This window comes from Alexandromys fortis, unplaced genomic scaffold (genome assembly GCF_014885135.2).
Source record: "Alexandromys fortis isolate MF-2015 unplaced genomic scaffold, M_Fortis_MF-2015_v1.1 scaffold_166, whole genome shotgun sequence".
NCBI classification, from domain to species: Eukaryota; Metazoa; Chordata; class Mammalia; order Rodentia; family Cricetidae; genus Alexandromys; species Alexandromys fortis.
Genome location: NW_026068102.1, coordinates 3003900 through 3021020, shown reverse-complemented (window position 1 = coordinate 3021020; position 17121 = coordinate 3003900). Strand labels below are relative to the sequence as shown.

Here is a 17121-nt window from a genome sequence, read left to right as displayed (position 1 = left end):
TGTGCTTTCCTGTATTAAACATCCTAACTGACACTTCCCCTCCATAGGTTTTCCAGTTTCTGTCATGTTCAGGGGTAATAATTGAGGAAATGATAAACCTAAAAGCAAGAAAATGGAAAAAAAAACTGAGCCTAAACCTCATGTGAAAACAACAAAAGACCCTAAATAATCAGAACAGTTGAGCAACATGAAAGTTGAGAACATGCCACTCCCTGATTAAGGAATATACCAAACATGATATCCTCATAAAACAGCCACAAAAACAATGAACCAAAACAGGAAGCCCCAAAATAATTTGATGCACTTACAGCCAATGATATGCAGCAAAGAGTGCAAAACACGTGGTAGTAAAAATGCATTGTCTTATCAACCAGTGTTGGGAAAAGCAATTATCATCATGCAAAAGAATAAAACTAGATCCACATATTTCACTATTGTCCTAGTTAGGATTACTATTTCTGTAATGAAACACCATGATCAAGAGTAAGCTGGGGAACAAAGGGTTATTTGACTTATGCCTCATCATCAAATGAAGCCAGGACAGGAACTCAAAGAGAGCAGAACCTAAAGACAGGAGCTGACACAGAAGCCATGGAGGAGTGCTACTTCCTGGTTTGCACTGTGTTGCTTGTGCAGCCTGTTTTCTTATAGAACTCAGGACCACAAGCCCACCTAGAGTGGACTGAACCCTCCCATAACAATCACTAATTTAAATAGAAAATACCCAACAGGTTTACCTAAAGCCCAGGACACATTTTCTTAATTGAATCTCCCTCCTCTTTAATGACCCTAGCTTGTGTTAAGTTGATATAAAAGTCACCAGGATAACGATATAAAAGTCAACAGAAAATATACTAGATTTAAACTTAAGGCCCGATACTATGGCACATAGTATTTTAATACTCTTAGTTTTATCTTCACTGTTCTCCCCTTTTAAACTTATGGAAACAGGCATTCATTATTTAATAGCATGTCTAGTTTCATTGGTTCTTTACACTTGTGATATTAACCCATTTTCTATGTATCGTTGCTTTTATTTATTCTTATGGTTGTTGAGTATTATTATTATATCCATACTACTGTTGTTATGTGTACAGTCACATTCCTTTTTTAGATTAAAAAAATCACTATCTTATATATATTTCTTTGCATAATAATTAAGATTATGTTGAAAGTGTTACTATGAGTAGAATTGCTTTAATTTATCATAAACAAACTAAATTTTAGTAGATAGTGCCAGAGCTTTCCTTTCCATATTAATTATACTAACTTGCTCTTTCTCATCGTAATAGGATGCCTGGTTTTGTTGTGCACTCTCTCTGTTGATAGGCTTTGTTAGGCTTTTTAGTTTTATCATATCCAGATATGTTAAGGGTTTTTATACTTTTAAGTTATATTTTGCTAGTAAAGAGGTTGAACATATTTCTGCATCCTTGATGATTATTCATGCTGCCTACTTGTTATGTGTATAAGACTTTTGTCCATTTTTTGGTTACCTTAGTTTTTAAATGCTGTTTATTAATTATTAGGAGTTTTAAAAGTATTCTAGATACTATTTGGTTGTCCTCATTGCTGATCTATTTCTCCCATGTTGCAACTTGCCTTTTCATACCCTGGATAGCAACCTCTGTTTAACAGAGATCCGTGAGTTTAATTGTAAGTCTTCTGGAATTGGTCAGATCTGGAACTCTGCTGTCACCTGGTATTAAGTTTGGTGTTCAGAATAGATATCCATGAGGCATAAAAAGGATGCCTATAGAGAATATTTGCCATAGAAAGTATTAGTTACAAAAATACTTCTTAGATAAGGGAAAATTAGTCACCTTTCATTTTAGTCTATTTCCTTTCTCTTGTTATCACAAAACACTAGAGGCTGGATACTATATTTAGAAATATATTCATTTAGTTCCCATTATTAGAGATTCCAGAGCATGGCATGATCATCTGTTTAGCTCTGGCTGTATTGCAACATTTCAGATGGTAACATGGTGAGTGCATTTGTGGGAGGGCAAAGACCATAGCAAGAGGCAAACCATTCAGGGGCTAAGTAAGCTTGCTTCATCTCAATTACTCACTCTCGCCCCACCCTCTCTCTCCCTCCCTTATTACTTTGTGTGAGTATAGATGCATGCTTGCAGAGCTGCAAACTGGTGCAGAGACAACATCAGGTGTCTCTACTTGGCTTCCCTCTTATTGTAGGCAGAGTCTTGCTTTTCCCTGCTATGTACAATGTGCAAGCTGGCCTGTGAGATTTTCCAGGGGTTCTGCTGTCTCTACCTCCTGTGTTGTAATAGATGCGCACTATTGTGTCTGTCTCTTACATGGGTCCAGTGAATCCAAACACGTCCTCAATCTTACAACAGTACTGTATATACTGAATCATATCCCAGGTCTGTGTCACTCTGTAATACCTATCTCTCAATGAGATATTAACTGGGATGTAACAGAACTAAAATACCCCTTTAGAAGGCACCATTCTTGCTGACTTTTGCACTTGGTCACATCTCTAAAAGGTCCCATCTCTCAACTGACCGTTCTAAGGACAAGCATATAGAAAATGAATATGTAAAGGGTGAACTGAACTGTAATCTTTGTTACCTAGACTAGAAAAAGAAAGATGGACCTTAAAGACAACTTAGATTTTACAAAAGCATAATATATGGCTTTTAAGATGTACTCACAGAAGTTGGAGAGATGGCTCAGTCATGGTTAAGAGCACTTGTGGCTCTTCCAGAGGACCCAGGTTCAATTTTCAGCACCCACACGGCAGCTCACAACTATCTGTCACTCCAGATCCATAGTATCTAATATCCTGCTGATATTCCCAGAGCACCAAGCGTCCATGTGCTACATAGACATAAACGCAAGCAAAACAGTCATATATATATATATATAATTTCAAAATTAAAGAAATAAAACTGCATTGACCATTTCATCATCATGAAAGAGGCCATCTCTATACAGCAGAAGAGTTCTAACCAGTCTGTAGTGGAGTGAGAGCCTTTTATCTAAGACAAAAGTATGAGTTCACGCAGAGGCAGTTCTGAAACTTTAGGAGGCAAAGGGACACATTGACTTTGAACTTGGTGCGCCAAGAATCCTGTCTAAATTACTAAGGCTGAAATTTTGCACTGAAGGCTGTCAGAATAGATTGTTGTTTAGTAGCCTTTGGGATATCACAGCTTCATTAGTTTTCTCCTAAAGCAAGTAGAAGTGTGTGTGCTAAAGAGACAGAGACAGAGAGATCAAGGGAAGAGAGGATGGACTAAAGAGCCAACACAACACTGATTATGATGAAGATGCCCTGCAGATATACTGAAGCAAAACTTCAATGCAATAAGAGAAAAGGAGGAAATGATTCCTATGGGCACCATTTTAATTTAATGAATCCTTTAGTCTTTTGAAGGGATTGAGTGACAATCCTTCTATGTGTGGAGCTTCAGTGCAGTTAGATTTAATGGCACAATATAATTTTGTAATTAAAATATAAAATGGCATTCTGGTTTTCCATAGCATACCCTTCTTAACCAGGAATAGTTTAGATTTTGGTACATGTGAGATGTTCATATTAATCAAAGTAGGATCTTGAAGTATTTTATTATCTCATGTACAAGTCAGTCCTTCATGAAACGGTATTTGCTAACCCCCTTTTCCCTGCAGCTTGTTTACCAACATAGGGTACAGTTCTAGAACTAATCGAATATTTGAGATTTCCTCTGATAATTCAGTACTTTTTGTAGAATTACTCATTAATTTTTTTTGTACTCAGAAGGTTCTGTTTAGGATTGTTGTTGGGGGAATAAGAGTGCCCTCTTTCTGGTCTGGACAAGAAATACCATTCATCCTGGGGAATCTTTTAAAAAAGAGATCCTGAGTTTTCTTTTGTATTAGATGTAATTTGTGAGGACATCCTTACTGGTAATTTGATAATATTAAATAACTACATACTCACTAGAGTGCTGATATTATACAGCAGTATATTTTTGTACAATTAACTACAAAGTGTGACCTTCTCAAAGGGCTCTGCATGGTAAGAAATACTGGTGGATGTACCTGGTCCTATTGACTTAAGAATTTTTATTCTATATTAAACAGAAAATAATATTTGATTGATTAACAGGATGACTAGTTTTTATTGATTGTATGTTGCTTGAATTCTCTAATTTCTAAAATGTGTGTGCGTGTGTCATTTTAGAGGTCAGAGCCCAGCGATTGCTGAATTCAACTTACTCCTGAAAGCTCATACATTGGAAACTTATGGGGTGGATCCTCACCCGTGCAAGGTAATGGCCTCAAAGAGGTCACCCTATAATCATTATTTTGTTCCAAATCAAATTATTGGCATGCAGGCCTGACAAAATACCCTTAGATTTATACGGCCTTACCACAAAAATTATGTGGAAGATATAACAAGTAGGCTATCATCACATGTTTTGAATGTGATTAGGTTCTGTGCCAGAGACCTGGAAATGCTTGCTAATTGTATTGGAGTAGTCAAGTTTTCCTAAATTAATACGCATTCATTTATTCATCTAATGGATGGTTTCCTTCAGAAAGTGAGAGTATTCAAACAACTTTACTTTCAAAGTTTTTACCAACAAAAACACTGTCTAGGGGCCATCATTTACAGACTTTCTTTCAAGTCCATCTCCTTTCCTCTTTGATGTCCCTGTACCCACAGAATCATTCTATACCATAGGCCTCGGTGTCTAGGGTAGGCTAGGTCTCAGGTAGGCAAACTTTTTATTATAATTCCTGTTTTCCATTCCTGACTCTTCTGACTTTTACTGTTAATACTCCAGTAACCTGCACATAGGGCTTCTCCTCCCATCCACCAGCATTCCCTGGATACTTTGCCTTTTGTTGCAGACCCAGATAGGGGAATTCTTTGTAGTTGTACCCACTGGGACTGGGCTCTACAACTCTGCATTTTAATTGGTTGTGGTTTGTTGTTATGGGCTCCATCTATTTCAAAGAGAAGTTTATTTGATGATAAATGAAGGATCCACTTATTTGTGGGTATAAAAGCAGTTATTTTTTAATGGTTGTTCTTAGGAATTATGCTGGTTATAAATTCTCCTCCAGTAACCATTACTTTACTAGCATTGAGTAGTTAGCTAGGTTTACAGTATGAAACATGGACCCCCTTTTGTTTTACAGGGAGTTAGTTCAATTAGAGAGCTGTTGGTTATTGCCAAGGTATGCCTGCCACTACTACACTCTTATGGTTATCACATCTTGCTGGCCATTGATGTGGTTTATTGGCATTTCAAAGAGTAGGATTGATGATTGCCTCGTTCCTTTGGAAACTTACATGGAATCTTCTGGTACCATGAGTCCCCATAGAGAGGGCTTTCTGATCAGTTCCAGCTCAGATGTCTCTGGGTCCTGTTTCTGAAGTGCATAATATCTCCAGCAGTAGGATCCTACCTTCTACCAGTGTGGGGTTACCAAGGACAAAGCAATAGGCTGTAGGTTTTGAAAGTCTCTTGAACATTCCTGGCCAACAGGTTAGTGTAACTTACATTATATCCACACAAAATAAAATCATATTAGCTTTTCAATGTAGTCTTCAAAATGGAGAAATGTGAAGAAAAAAACATTTTAAGTTACATGAAGTGAGAATATTTGTTGATTTTTTTCCTTATTCTCATTATTTAGCAACATTTTCCTCAAGTATGAAACATAAACAACTTTTATCAGAATTACCTGTCTCGCAGTTGCACATTATTTTTCTATTCTCTATCTCTCTCGTGTATATGTGTGATACATGTGAAGGGGAGTGTGCACACACATATGTGTAGCTGAGTGTAGCCCCAGGTCAGCCTTGGGTGTCTTTCATTAATCTCTCTACACCTCAACTTAATTAGAAAGAGTCTCTCACTAAACTGGGAGTTTATTGATTTGGCTAGGCTGGTATTTTAAATAATCTCTCCTCATTCATAACCAATGAGGGTTACAAGCACACATTGCTAAATCCAGATATTTTTATATGTGAGTTTGGGGATATCAACTCAGATCTTTATATTTGGATGGGCAGCATTTTGCTAATTTAGCTATCTCCCAAGACAGGCAATTTTCCTCATATCAATTTCCTAAAGTGGTTTTGTGTTTATAGTCCCGGGAAAAGTTTCATGCAGCCAATATTTTCTTCTCTGCGTTTTAACTAAGTATCAATCAGATAGTAGCATTAATTCTAGACTAAGAGTTCTTGTCAATCCAGATATTAAAAATAAATTTTGGAGTTATTCTTTAGTATTTATGTTTGCACAAACCAAACCAGATTATTAGCTAAGTATTGGATCTATTGTACTCAGTTCAGTCTGCTCATTATCAGCACCTGGGAAACATCAGAAAGATCTGCTTGCCCAGGGCTTACCCAACCCCTGTTTCCTCAGGCTCTGAACATGGAAGCCAAACTGCCAGGTGACACAGATGTGCCAGGATGGTTCTACTTGTCTGTATTGGAATATGCATCTTCTTTTTCTACCTATACAATTGTTTTATGGTATTTCTCAGATGCCTCTAGTGATTATGTAAATATATTTGTTTCATCCAGTGACTTATATTCTTTATTCTTTCCAGAAATGTATTCCCCTCTGTTCATTTTCTTGTTTGGAAACTGACTGTATTTTTTCTGTTTTTTGTTTTTGTTTTGTTTTGTTTGGTTTTGGTTTTTCTTTTGTTTTGTTTGGTTTTGTTTTGTCTTTAAGTTATCCATGAGTTGCTTAGAGTTTCAGGTTTGGCTGGGAGTTAAGTAGGCTTTTTATGGATACTGTTATACTGATTTGCCAGAGATTCTGCATATGATTGAATCAGTTTAGTCAAAATGCTCAAAATTTTGATTTCATTGTATTAGAAATATAAGGACAACCAAGAACAGTTTTTTGGCATTACAGAAAAGATCCAGAGCTCAAGTATTCAAAACACTGGAAAGTAGAGCATTTGGGAGAAATCTGTATTTATTATGTGGTTCCTGATAGGGTAAGATGTCTATTTCTGAAAGAAAAATAATACATAACCCTAGATTTTTTCCAGAGTTTGGAAGTCATGTTCTTGGGAATTCCACCTTAAATCCTTATTTTTCTGTCTTTAGTTACTGACCTTGGTTTGAATTAACCCAAGAGGAAGGAAAATAAGCATGTCATTTATCATTTCTATTTCTCAATCTTAATTGTTCTTCATTTCTATTTCTTCAGGATTCAAGAGGTGCTACAGCATTTTTAGGATTCACCGCAGCAGGGTTTGTGGTATTCCAGGGAAATAAGAGAATCCATTTAAGAAAATGGTGAGTACATCTTTGGAAAAATGGCTTACCTTGTTCTTGATCTTCCCCTCCTTTTTCTTTAGCATTATTTTTTTTTTTGGCACTGTCAGTAGTAAACTGTTTAGCTGTAACTGTCAACTTGATACAATTTAAAATTATCTGGTCTTCTTGTTAGCTTTTGTGAACTTGACAGAAGTCCTAGATATTCCTGAGAAGAGTGACTCTCAAGTGAAGAAATTCATCAATAAAAACGTCATTACCACACAGGCGTATCTGTGAACCCTTTTCTTGATGGTTAGTTGGACGTAATAAGGCCTATCCCACTGTGTTTTACAGCATCACTGGGTGGGCCAGCCTGTGCTGTCTAAGAAAGGTAGCAGACCAAGCCACTGGAACAAGCAAGCTATGTTCTTCCCGGATCTCTGCTTCAGTTATTGTCTCAAAATAAAGAAACTATATTTAAAAAAAAAAAAATACTGCCAGGAGTAGGATCTTGTTGTAACACACTTGAACTTGTTTGTTTTAGGGAAGATTGTTATAGGATTTTGGAATTTTGGTGCCCAGCGGAGACCGACTGTTTAAAGCGTATTAAGCTATTCTGTGAGAAATTGGAATATAACGCTGAAAGCAACATAAACAATGGAGGCCTGGCTTATGAATTTTTAAAAGAAAGAAAAGATTATATCAGGGTTGTTTATATGATCCTTTGTATTGACACTTTGTGGAAAGGAAACTTTCTTTGTTTTAGTGGAACAATAAATAATGGTTAGTTGAGACTGAAAAGTCAGCTGATATTAATAAGACCACCATCATCAAGGTTAAATCTTCTAGGATGTATTTGTTCTGGATCAGCACACAGAAGCTGTGATCCAGAGGGGACAAAATTGGTGTCTAAGAGACTCCCATATCATACTTTTGAAGGCATAAAGGTGTCATGACGCACAGATGAGACTAAGCACTGTGTGGCAGGTTCAGAGTCCATGAAGAAGTTCTGGGAGCTGTGATTTATAATGGTGCAGCCTCAGTTGCATTAGAAACCCTAGGACTGAAGGGATCTTAGAAAAAAGCTGAGGATTGACAGTGAGTGGCAGAATCAGGGTTCCTAAAGTGAAGCCAGAAGGCAGGTAGCTGTCGGTGGAGGTGTAGACTCAGGTGCAGATACTATAATCTTGGAATTATCACTAAGGGCAGTGGCAAGTGTAGGGTGGAGGATGGTGAGCCTCTGCATGTAATACTGATTGTACAGCTAGAGTGATGGGGCCCTTTGAAGCCCAAAAGTGAATGAGTCCCAGATATTGGACACTAAGTTATTTTCACAGGTAAAGCTTGTTTTCAATTTGATATGATTTTTCCTGTGCCTAGTGCTGCTTTTTTTTTTAAGAAATAAAAAATGGTGACATATTTTTGGTCTTACAGAAGCCAACAGTAAAGTTCCTGGATTTTTAAAGGAAAATTTGACTTTTAAATTATTGGAAATTTTAAAAGATATGAGGCTTTATTTTAGTAAAGATATGACTGTATATTATATCATAATATGAACATAAGATCTTGGGGGAAGCATTATGGTTTAACCATAATATGTTTGTTGTCAAGGTAATAAGGAGTAGATTATGCTAGCTAGTTTTTGTCAACTTGACCCAAATTTCTAGATACACATGGGAAGAAGGAATTTCAATTGAGGAATTGTTTCTATAAAATTGGCCTATGAGCTTGTCACTGAATGAATTTCCTTAATTATTACTTAAAGAAGAAGGGCCCAAATTATTCTTGGTAGTACCACCTCTGATTAATGTGTCTGGGCTGTATAAGAAATTTAACTGAGCAAGCCAGAGGAGCAAGCCAGTAAGCAGCATTCCTCTGTGGTTCATGCTTCAGTTTCTCCCTCCAAGTTCCTGCCTAGAGTTCCCGTCACACTGACTTCCCTTTTCTATTACCTTTAAATGTAAAATGAAATGAGTCATTTCATCCCCCACCCCACAGAAGTTGGTTTGTTTTTCCATGGTGTTTATCACAGTGACAGAAAAGCAAGCAAACTAGAATATCTGAAAGAGAATCTAAACTGAGAAATATCCTAGATCAGATTGACCTGTGGACATTTCTGTGAACAATTGTTTTGAATATTAATTGATATAGGAGGACCCAGCCAACTGTGGGCAGCACCATTCCCTAGGCAGGAAGTCTTAAACTGTAAGAAAGCCATAGTTCCTGCTGCACCGATAGGCTGATGAAGTAGGTTCCTTGGTTATAGCTTGCTGTATAGAACAGTGTTGGCCTGCCTTCAAGTTCTTGCCTTAAGTTCCTGCCATAACTTCTCTCAGGGACAGATATGTCCTGGAGTTGTTACCTCCAATAAACTCTTCTTACCTTAAGTTCTTTTTGATCAGAATATTTTTCACACCAATAGAGATAAAAATGAAACAGATAGTAACCATTTACCATGTAGCTTCATAACAGAATTATTTATAACCTGTAAAAATAAGCAGAATCCTAACAGGTTTTCAAAGAAAACCTACAACCAATAGTTCTTAAATTATTCAAATCATTGAAACACAGAGTACTTCCAAACCCCTCCTTCGAAGCCAGTATTAGTCTAATACCAAAACCAGGGATACACACATGTTCACTTGTGTGTGTGTGTGTGTGTGTGTGTGTGTGTGTGTGTGTGTGTCGTGTATGCCAAAATCCCTTGTAAACAGAGATTCTAAAAAACCTTACAAATTACATACAGGCATGTATCAAAAAGAGTATATCCCATAATCAAGCTGGCCTTATTCCAGAGATACTAATTTAACATATAAAAGAAATAAATGTAATAAACCATATAAATGGACAAAAATACAAAAATCACATGATCATATCAATATAGATGCAGAGGAAGAAAAAGCCTTTGACAAGGCTCAACATGGTTTCATAATAAAAGTCCTAGAACAAGTAGGAATGTATGGAGCATATTCCAACATAATAAAAGCTATGTAGGAAAACCCACAGTCAATATCATCCTAAATGAAGAAAATCTCTAAGCAGCTCCATTAAAAGCAGAAATGAGAGATAATTGCCCACTATTCCCACTACTTATCAGTAATATGCTTCAAGCATTAGCTCGAGCAGTAAAGCAAGAGAGGGAAATTAGAACGATACAAATAGTCAAATTATTGCCAACTGAAGATGGTATAATTTTTATGTCTAAGAGATGTCACATTTCCCCCCAGAAAATTTGTAGAAACTATCAATATTTTCAGCACAGTGTTAGGATACATAATTGCCTTTAAAAAATTCACTAGTGTTTATATAGACCAGTAGCAACCATGCTGAGAAAGAGATTGTGGACACACTACTATTTCCAATTTCTCAAATAAAATAAAAGATTTAGAATAAACTATACAAGGGAAGTAACAAACCTCTACAATGAAAACTTTAAAGAAACTGTGAAGAAATAGAATGACAAAGATACTGGAATTTGAAAAGACCTCCCATGCTTAGAACTTGATAGAATTAACGTTGTGAAAAAGATCTACCAGCCAAAATCAATTTCCTAGTTCAGTGCATTCCCAATCAACAGCCTCATCTCATTTTTCACATAAAAAGAAAAAAATCCTCAAATTCATTGGGAATAACAAAAGACCTGGAATGGCCAATCAATCCTATATTAACATTCAGTTATTTTTAAGTGCTAGGTTCATCTGTCTAAGACCCCCAACTGTTCTATAGCATCTATTCCTACTGTGTCATTGACTTTTAATCAGTCATACTTTCAATCTTCCTTTGTACCCACTTGTCTGTTCTGGTTAGGAATCTCAGCTCACCCGTAAGTTCCTTGAGTCTCAATGTATTCATTCATAAGATGGGTATTGGTTATATATGTCTGTTTTACAAAGGGCAAAGGAGTTGGAGGAGAAACAAATGCAATGTTTGTAAGAGTGCTTTGGAAATCTAGTGTAATTTGATAACTATAATTGTTTTATGATGATGTTGCTATCTGGTTTTCTTCTCTAGATTTTTCAGCATCTGACAAAGAAGCTCCAAAGTGTTTACTTCAGTCAATTCCAGGGTAGATACCATAGATATTCCAACTTAGTTTGGGAAGCATGGGTAACTTGAAGACTGCCCTCATTCTATCCCAGGACTGTGAAAGTCCTGGAGGATGTTATACACAGGTTTCCATAATTACTTGAGACCTGGTTTGGTTTGATTAGAAGCTGCCGCACCTTAATGCAGATTAATTTCCTGTCTTTTCCACTTGACATTTTGTGGAGAGGTCATTGGAAACATGGAGATGGATAGTCTCTGGAGTATTTGTTTCTGTTTTCATTTCTTCAGGTTGCCTATGTTACTGGTACTGTGTTCATGTGGACCCCATTCTTCCTGGCTTCTTCTTAAACATGTTTATTTGTTATAACCATGCATCTTTTGCTAAATCAAATTTTCTTCTCATGTAAATCATAGTTGTGTTTTTTAAAATTCAGCTTTGTTACCATTTCAAAAATTCTATACTTAAACTGAAACAGGTGAATGAAGCACTGTTTCTTTTCTCATAGAAAAAATACACATACAATATAACTATCCTAGAAATTAAATAAAAGAGATATTAAAATCCATCCTTCATTTTACTCATCAAGGAAATGACCATGGATGTACATTCAAATCAGGTTACAACAAATAGCCTTTTGAGATAAAACCAAGGTTGTCTTTGGACCATAATTTTTTGGACAATTTCAATGTGGATGGGGGTGATTCTTTGGAAAATTTGCAAGGCGGTATATGTTCTTCCTAGAGATGGATGGAGAAGAGTGGAAAAAATTAAAAACTTTGAATTCATATTATTCTACTAACATTCTTCCTACTTTGAAAGTGAACTTAAGATTTCATGTTTCAGTTGCTAATGTTTACAAATAATTCAGAGCATGTTAAATAAAAAATGTATCCTAACTTGTAAAAAAAAAAAAAGGAAGGAGAAATAATTTTGATCTTGCAGTGCGTCAACTCTTGGGAAGAAAATTGCTACATAATTTACTCAGAGACCTCCATTCTCAATATACCATCACTTATGATAAAATGATTTTGATTTATTGTTTTTTCCTTGGCATTTGTAAGTCAGATAGATTTATATGGCAAAGCTAGGTGCCTTGTTCAGCTGCAGTTTTGTTTTGGTTTTTGTTTTTTTCCTTCTCACCCAGAGTCTTTCTTTTCTTAGGCCAGATGTTTGCAAATTCAAGTTTGAAGGGAAGACATTTTATGTGATTGGTACCCAAAAGGAGGTCAGATACTGATTTTAATAATTACTTGATGTGTGTGCATGTGCAAGTGTGTGTGCATAAGAGAGATCTAAGAACAAAATAGCCTTTAGTATGGTTGCCCCGAAAAAGAGTGACTTTGAAGAGTGGTGAAAATAGAAGCTGTTTGCTGAAAACATTTTAATGATAGACAAGTTAATGGTAATTGACAGGTAAAAATAAAGTGAATAAGCAATGTTAACTGTATAGACCTATATAAAAGATAGATTGGGATAAACTTCATTAAATATATAACATAGACTCTCGTTCCATAAGTCTTTGTCTAAGACACAAATAAATGGGGCAGAAGATAAATTCTTCTTTGTTATGTTTTGTTTTGTTTTGTTTTTCAAGGCAGAGTTTCTCTGTAGCTTTGGAGCCTGTCCTGGAATTAGTTCTGTAGACCAGGCTTGCCTTGAAACGCACAAAAATCCACCTGCCTCTGCCTCCCGAGTGCTGGGATTAAAAGCGTGCGCCATCACCGCCCAGCAAAGATTAATTCTTATAAAAACTAGACAGCAGTCAACACTAGATAAAGTGTTATGGCCACAGTATATATGCCCAACTTGTTTTTCCCCCATGAGTTTTTAACAGTCATCAAATATAGTTTGTCAGCTCACCCGGGAATGGACTTGGTGGAAGGCTATTCCCAAAATATTGAACCTTAAAGCTAACTTTGAAGTTTGCTGATTTTCTTTACTTTTGCTAATGACTAGAATGTTCATTTAGTGTTGTAGGAATTTTTTTAGATTAATCAAGGATTAATAGATAGGTTTGATAACTGGAGAATTAGTGAAAATTATGAATCAGCTTTGTTTGGCATTTAAATAGATTAGTGATGTCTAATGAATGAGAAAAAAGCCATACCATTTCAACTTTAATGAACATAGTAATATTGGAGGGGTTGCTGGAGTGAAGGCTCAATGTATTTACTGTGAAATCATGATGATTTTAGTTTGATATCCAGAACCCACATAAAGCTCCTGGCCCCAGCCAAGGAGAGTTATCTCTAGAGCTTGCTGACTTGTCACCCTAGTTGAAATGGTACACTCAAGGTTCAGTAAGAAACTGTTTCACAAAGTGAGTTTGAGAATGGTAAAGGAATACACCAACACCAACATTTTGCCTCCACACAAGAAAGCATAGAGACCTACATTCCTAAACCACCTCCATGTACATATAAAAAAATGTGCAGTAGGCTACAAGCACATAAACACCTTAATGAAAAACATTAATAATATAAACTGTGTTTAACATACCCATTCTTGTTATTTTTATTAGAAAAATTCTGTCTTGGCATTCCATACTTCAACACCAGCTGCCTGCAAGCATCTATGGAAATGTGGGGTAGAGAACCAAGCCTTTTACAAGTAAGACTCCTGTGTTCCCTTGATTATAGGTTTTTAAAGCACTCATGATCTGTTTATGCCTTGCCAATGACTACATGCTCATTTTATCTAACACCGCTCTTTGTATTTATTCTATTTAAATGTAATATAAATTTAGAACATAATTATTTATCATATACATATCTGATAAAGGATAGTGTCTAGAATATTCAAAGAACTAAAAAATAAATAAATAAAATGAACCACCCAATTAAAACTGCTATGGAACCAAAGAGAGATCTCTCAAAGAAGAAATTCAAAGGCTAAGAAGGATTTTTTTTCTGCTTTGTTAAAAATATACTTTCATACAATATATCATGACAATAGCCTCCCTCTCTCCTCTCCTCCCAGTCAACCCCCACCTTCCTTCTTCACCAGATCCACTGCTCCTTCCTTTCCTTTCAGAGAAGAGCAGGCTTCCAAGGGTTATCAACCAAACACGGCATAACAAAATGTGATAAAACTAGGCACAATTCCTCATATCAAGGCTATGTAGGTGATCCAGTAGGAGAAAAAATCATGAAAGCACACAATAGAGTCAGAAACACCCAGACTCTTTCTGTTAGGAGTCCCATAAAAACCCCTCCCAAAGCAGCCACAACTATACTCATAGGACCTAGAACAGATCAATGCAGGCTCTGTGATTGCTGCTTCAGTCTCTGTGAGCCCCTATGAGCACTCATAGTTGATCTGTGGGCCATGTTCTCCTGGTGTCCTCAACCCCTCTAGCTCCCACTATTCTTCCTCCTCCCCTTCTGTGTGGTTCCTGAACTCTGCCTAATGTTTGGTTCTGAGTCTCTGCCTCTGTCTTCATCAGTTGCTGGAGGAAGCCTCTCTGATAATGATTGGGCTAGGCAGCAATCTATCAGTATAGCAGAATACCACCAAGAATCATTTCATTGATTTTATTCTTTTAAGTTTTGGTCATTAATGTTTGTTTCTAGCCTAGGTCTCTGGATCAGCAAGTAATCAATTACTGGCCAGTCAGGAAATATGGGTCATGGGCTCCCTCCAGTGGCACTGGTTGACCACTTCCACAACCTTGAGCCTCCATTGCCCAAGCACATCTCATAGGCAGTACTGTAGACAGAGACTGTTCTTTTCACTTCCCAGCTGCCCACATTCAAATAATCACACAGAAACTATATTATTTACAACACTGCTTTGCCAATGGCTTAAGCATATTGCTATCTACCTGTTATATCTTAAATTAGCCTGTTTCAATTAATCTATGTATCACTACAAGGCTATGGTTTATCGATAGGTTCTGGCATCTTTCTCCTTTGACATCTACATGATGTCTGCTTGACTCCACCTATATATTTCTCTCTTCAAATTTTCTGCCTGGCTTTATTCTTCCCTAACATAGACCAAACCAGTTTTATTCATTAGCCAATAAAAGCAACACATATACAGAAGGACATCACACATTACAGAACAGGTTGTAGGTTGAAGATTTTATGTCTGGGTGAGTGTTCCAGTCCTACCGCTGGAAGTCTTACCTGGTTACAGAAAATGACAGGTTTGGCTAAGAAGTATTTTTAAAAGGCTCGCCATCCTTAACATTCAGGGAAATGCAAATCAAAACTACTTTGACATTTCATCTCACCCCGGTCATAATTACTAAGATCACAAAAATGAGGACAACAAATTTTAGGGAGGATAAAAAGTAAAGGTAATGCATATTCATTCTTATTAGGAGTGCAAACTGGTGCAGTCACTATCGAAATCAATATATTAGTTCCTCAAAAAGCTAGAAACAGACCCACATTGGAGCACGGGACTGAAATCTCAAGGTCCAAATCAGGAGCAGAAGGAGAGAGAGCACAAGCAAGGAACTCAGGACCGCGAGGGGTGCACCCATACACAGAGACAATGGGTATCGGGAACTCACCAAGGCCAGCTGGCCTGGGTCTGAAAAAGCCTGGGTCAAAACCAGTCTCGCTGAACATAGCGGACAAGGAGGACTACTGAGACCTCAAGAACAATGGCAATGGGTTTTTGATTCTACTGGACCTGTTGGTTTCGTGGGAGCCTAGGCAGTTTCGTGGATGCTCACCTTACTAGACCTGGATGGAGGTGGTGGTCCTTGGACTTCCCACAGGGCAGAGAACCCTGATGGCTCTTTGGGCTGACGAGGGAGGGGGACTTGATTGGGGGAGGGGGAGGGAAAGGGGAGGCGGTGGTGGGGAAGAGACAGAAATCTTTAATAAATAAATAAATTTAAATAAATAAAAAAGAATTATATACACTACATACAAAAATTAGTACACAACATGCCTTTTATCTAAATTTAAAAATCTAAAGTCATAACACTCTTACAAAAAGATGGAAGATAAGACAAACACTGAGACTTAAAGATGTGCAAACAGTTTTATATTAGGTTTATCTTATAAAAAAATAAAAAAAAACTAGAAACATCTACCATATGATTAGCTATATCATTCCAAAGTAGTCTACTCTGCTACACAGATACTTGTTTATCCATCATCTTTGCTAATTTATTCACATTGATCAGAATTAGAAATAGCTAGGTCGCTCATCAGCTGAAGAATAGATTATGAAAATGTTGTACATACAAATAATAGAATTTCATTCAACTGTAAAGAAATCAGTAAAGCGGAGTTGGAGCGGCTGCTTAGCCTTTAACAGCCATTTTTTTTAAGATTTATTTATTATGTATACAGAGTTCTGCCTGCATGTGTGCCTTCAGGCCAGAAGAGGGCACCAGATCTCATTGCAAACGGTTGTGAGCCACCATGTGGTGGCTGGGAATTGAACTCAGGACCTCTGGAAGAGCAGCCAGTGCTCTTAACCTCTGAGTCATCTCTCCAGCCCCTCAACTGTAAAGAAAAAAGTTATGAAAGTCACAGATATAAATGGAACTAGAAATAGGTACTATGTGGGGTAATTTGCATTTCCCTAGTTTCTAAGATGATGAATCATTTTATAAGATGGTTTTTAGTCATTTTTTTCCTCTTTTGAGAATTCTTGATTCAGGTCACTACCACCTCTGCTATGCTTTTCCTTAAAGGTATGCCAAGTCAAGTCAGATCAAGACTGTGTCAAGCAGCAAGATATTTTTTAAAGGAAGTAGATTTCGATATAGGTGGGTAACAATGGATCCAATGCAGTGATGGGTGGGGGGAAACACCCATTTAAATTACAATGTTTTGTTTGTAGATATTGTGTTTAT

At 36.9% G+C, this 17121-nt stretch overlaps 1 protein-coding gene across 2 annotated transcripts in view; it reads left to right on the top strand.

The window, feature by feature from the left end:
* The window catches only part of Frmd3 (FERM domain containing 3), a 195166-nt gene that overhangs the window by 139878 nt on the left and 38167 nt on the right, over positions 1-17121 (top strand). For both annotated transcript variants that reach the window (XM_050123934.1, XM_050123933.1), the window contains exons 7-11: positions 4196-4283; positions 7200-7288; positions 12459-12522; positions 13819-13907; positions 16960-17034. In XM_050123934.1, coding sequence (XP_049979891.1) covers positions 4196-4283; positions 7200-7288; positions 12459-12522; positions 13819-13907; positions 16960-17034 — 405 coding nt within the window. The remainder of the gene's footprint in view (positions 1-4195; positions 4284-7199; positions 7289-12458; positions 12523-13818; positions 13908-16959; positions 17035-17121) is intronic.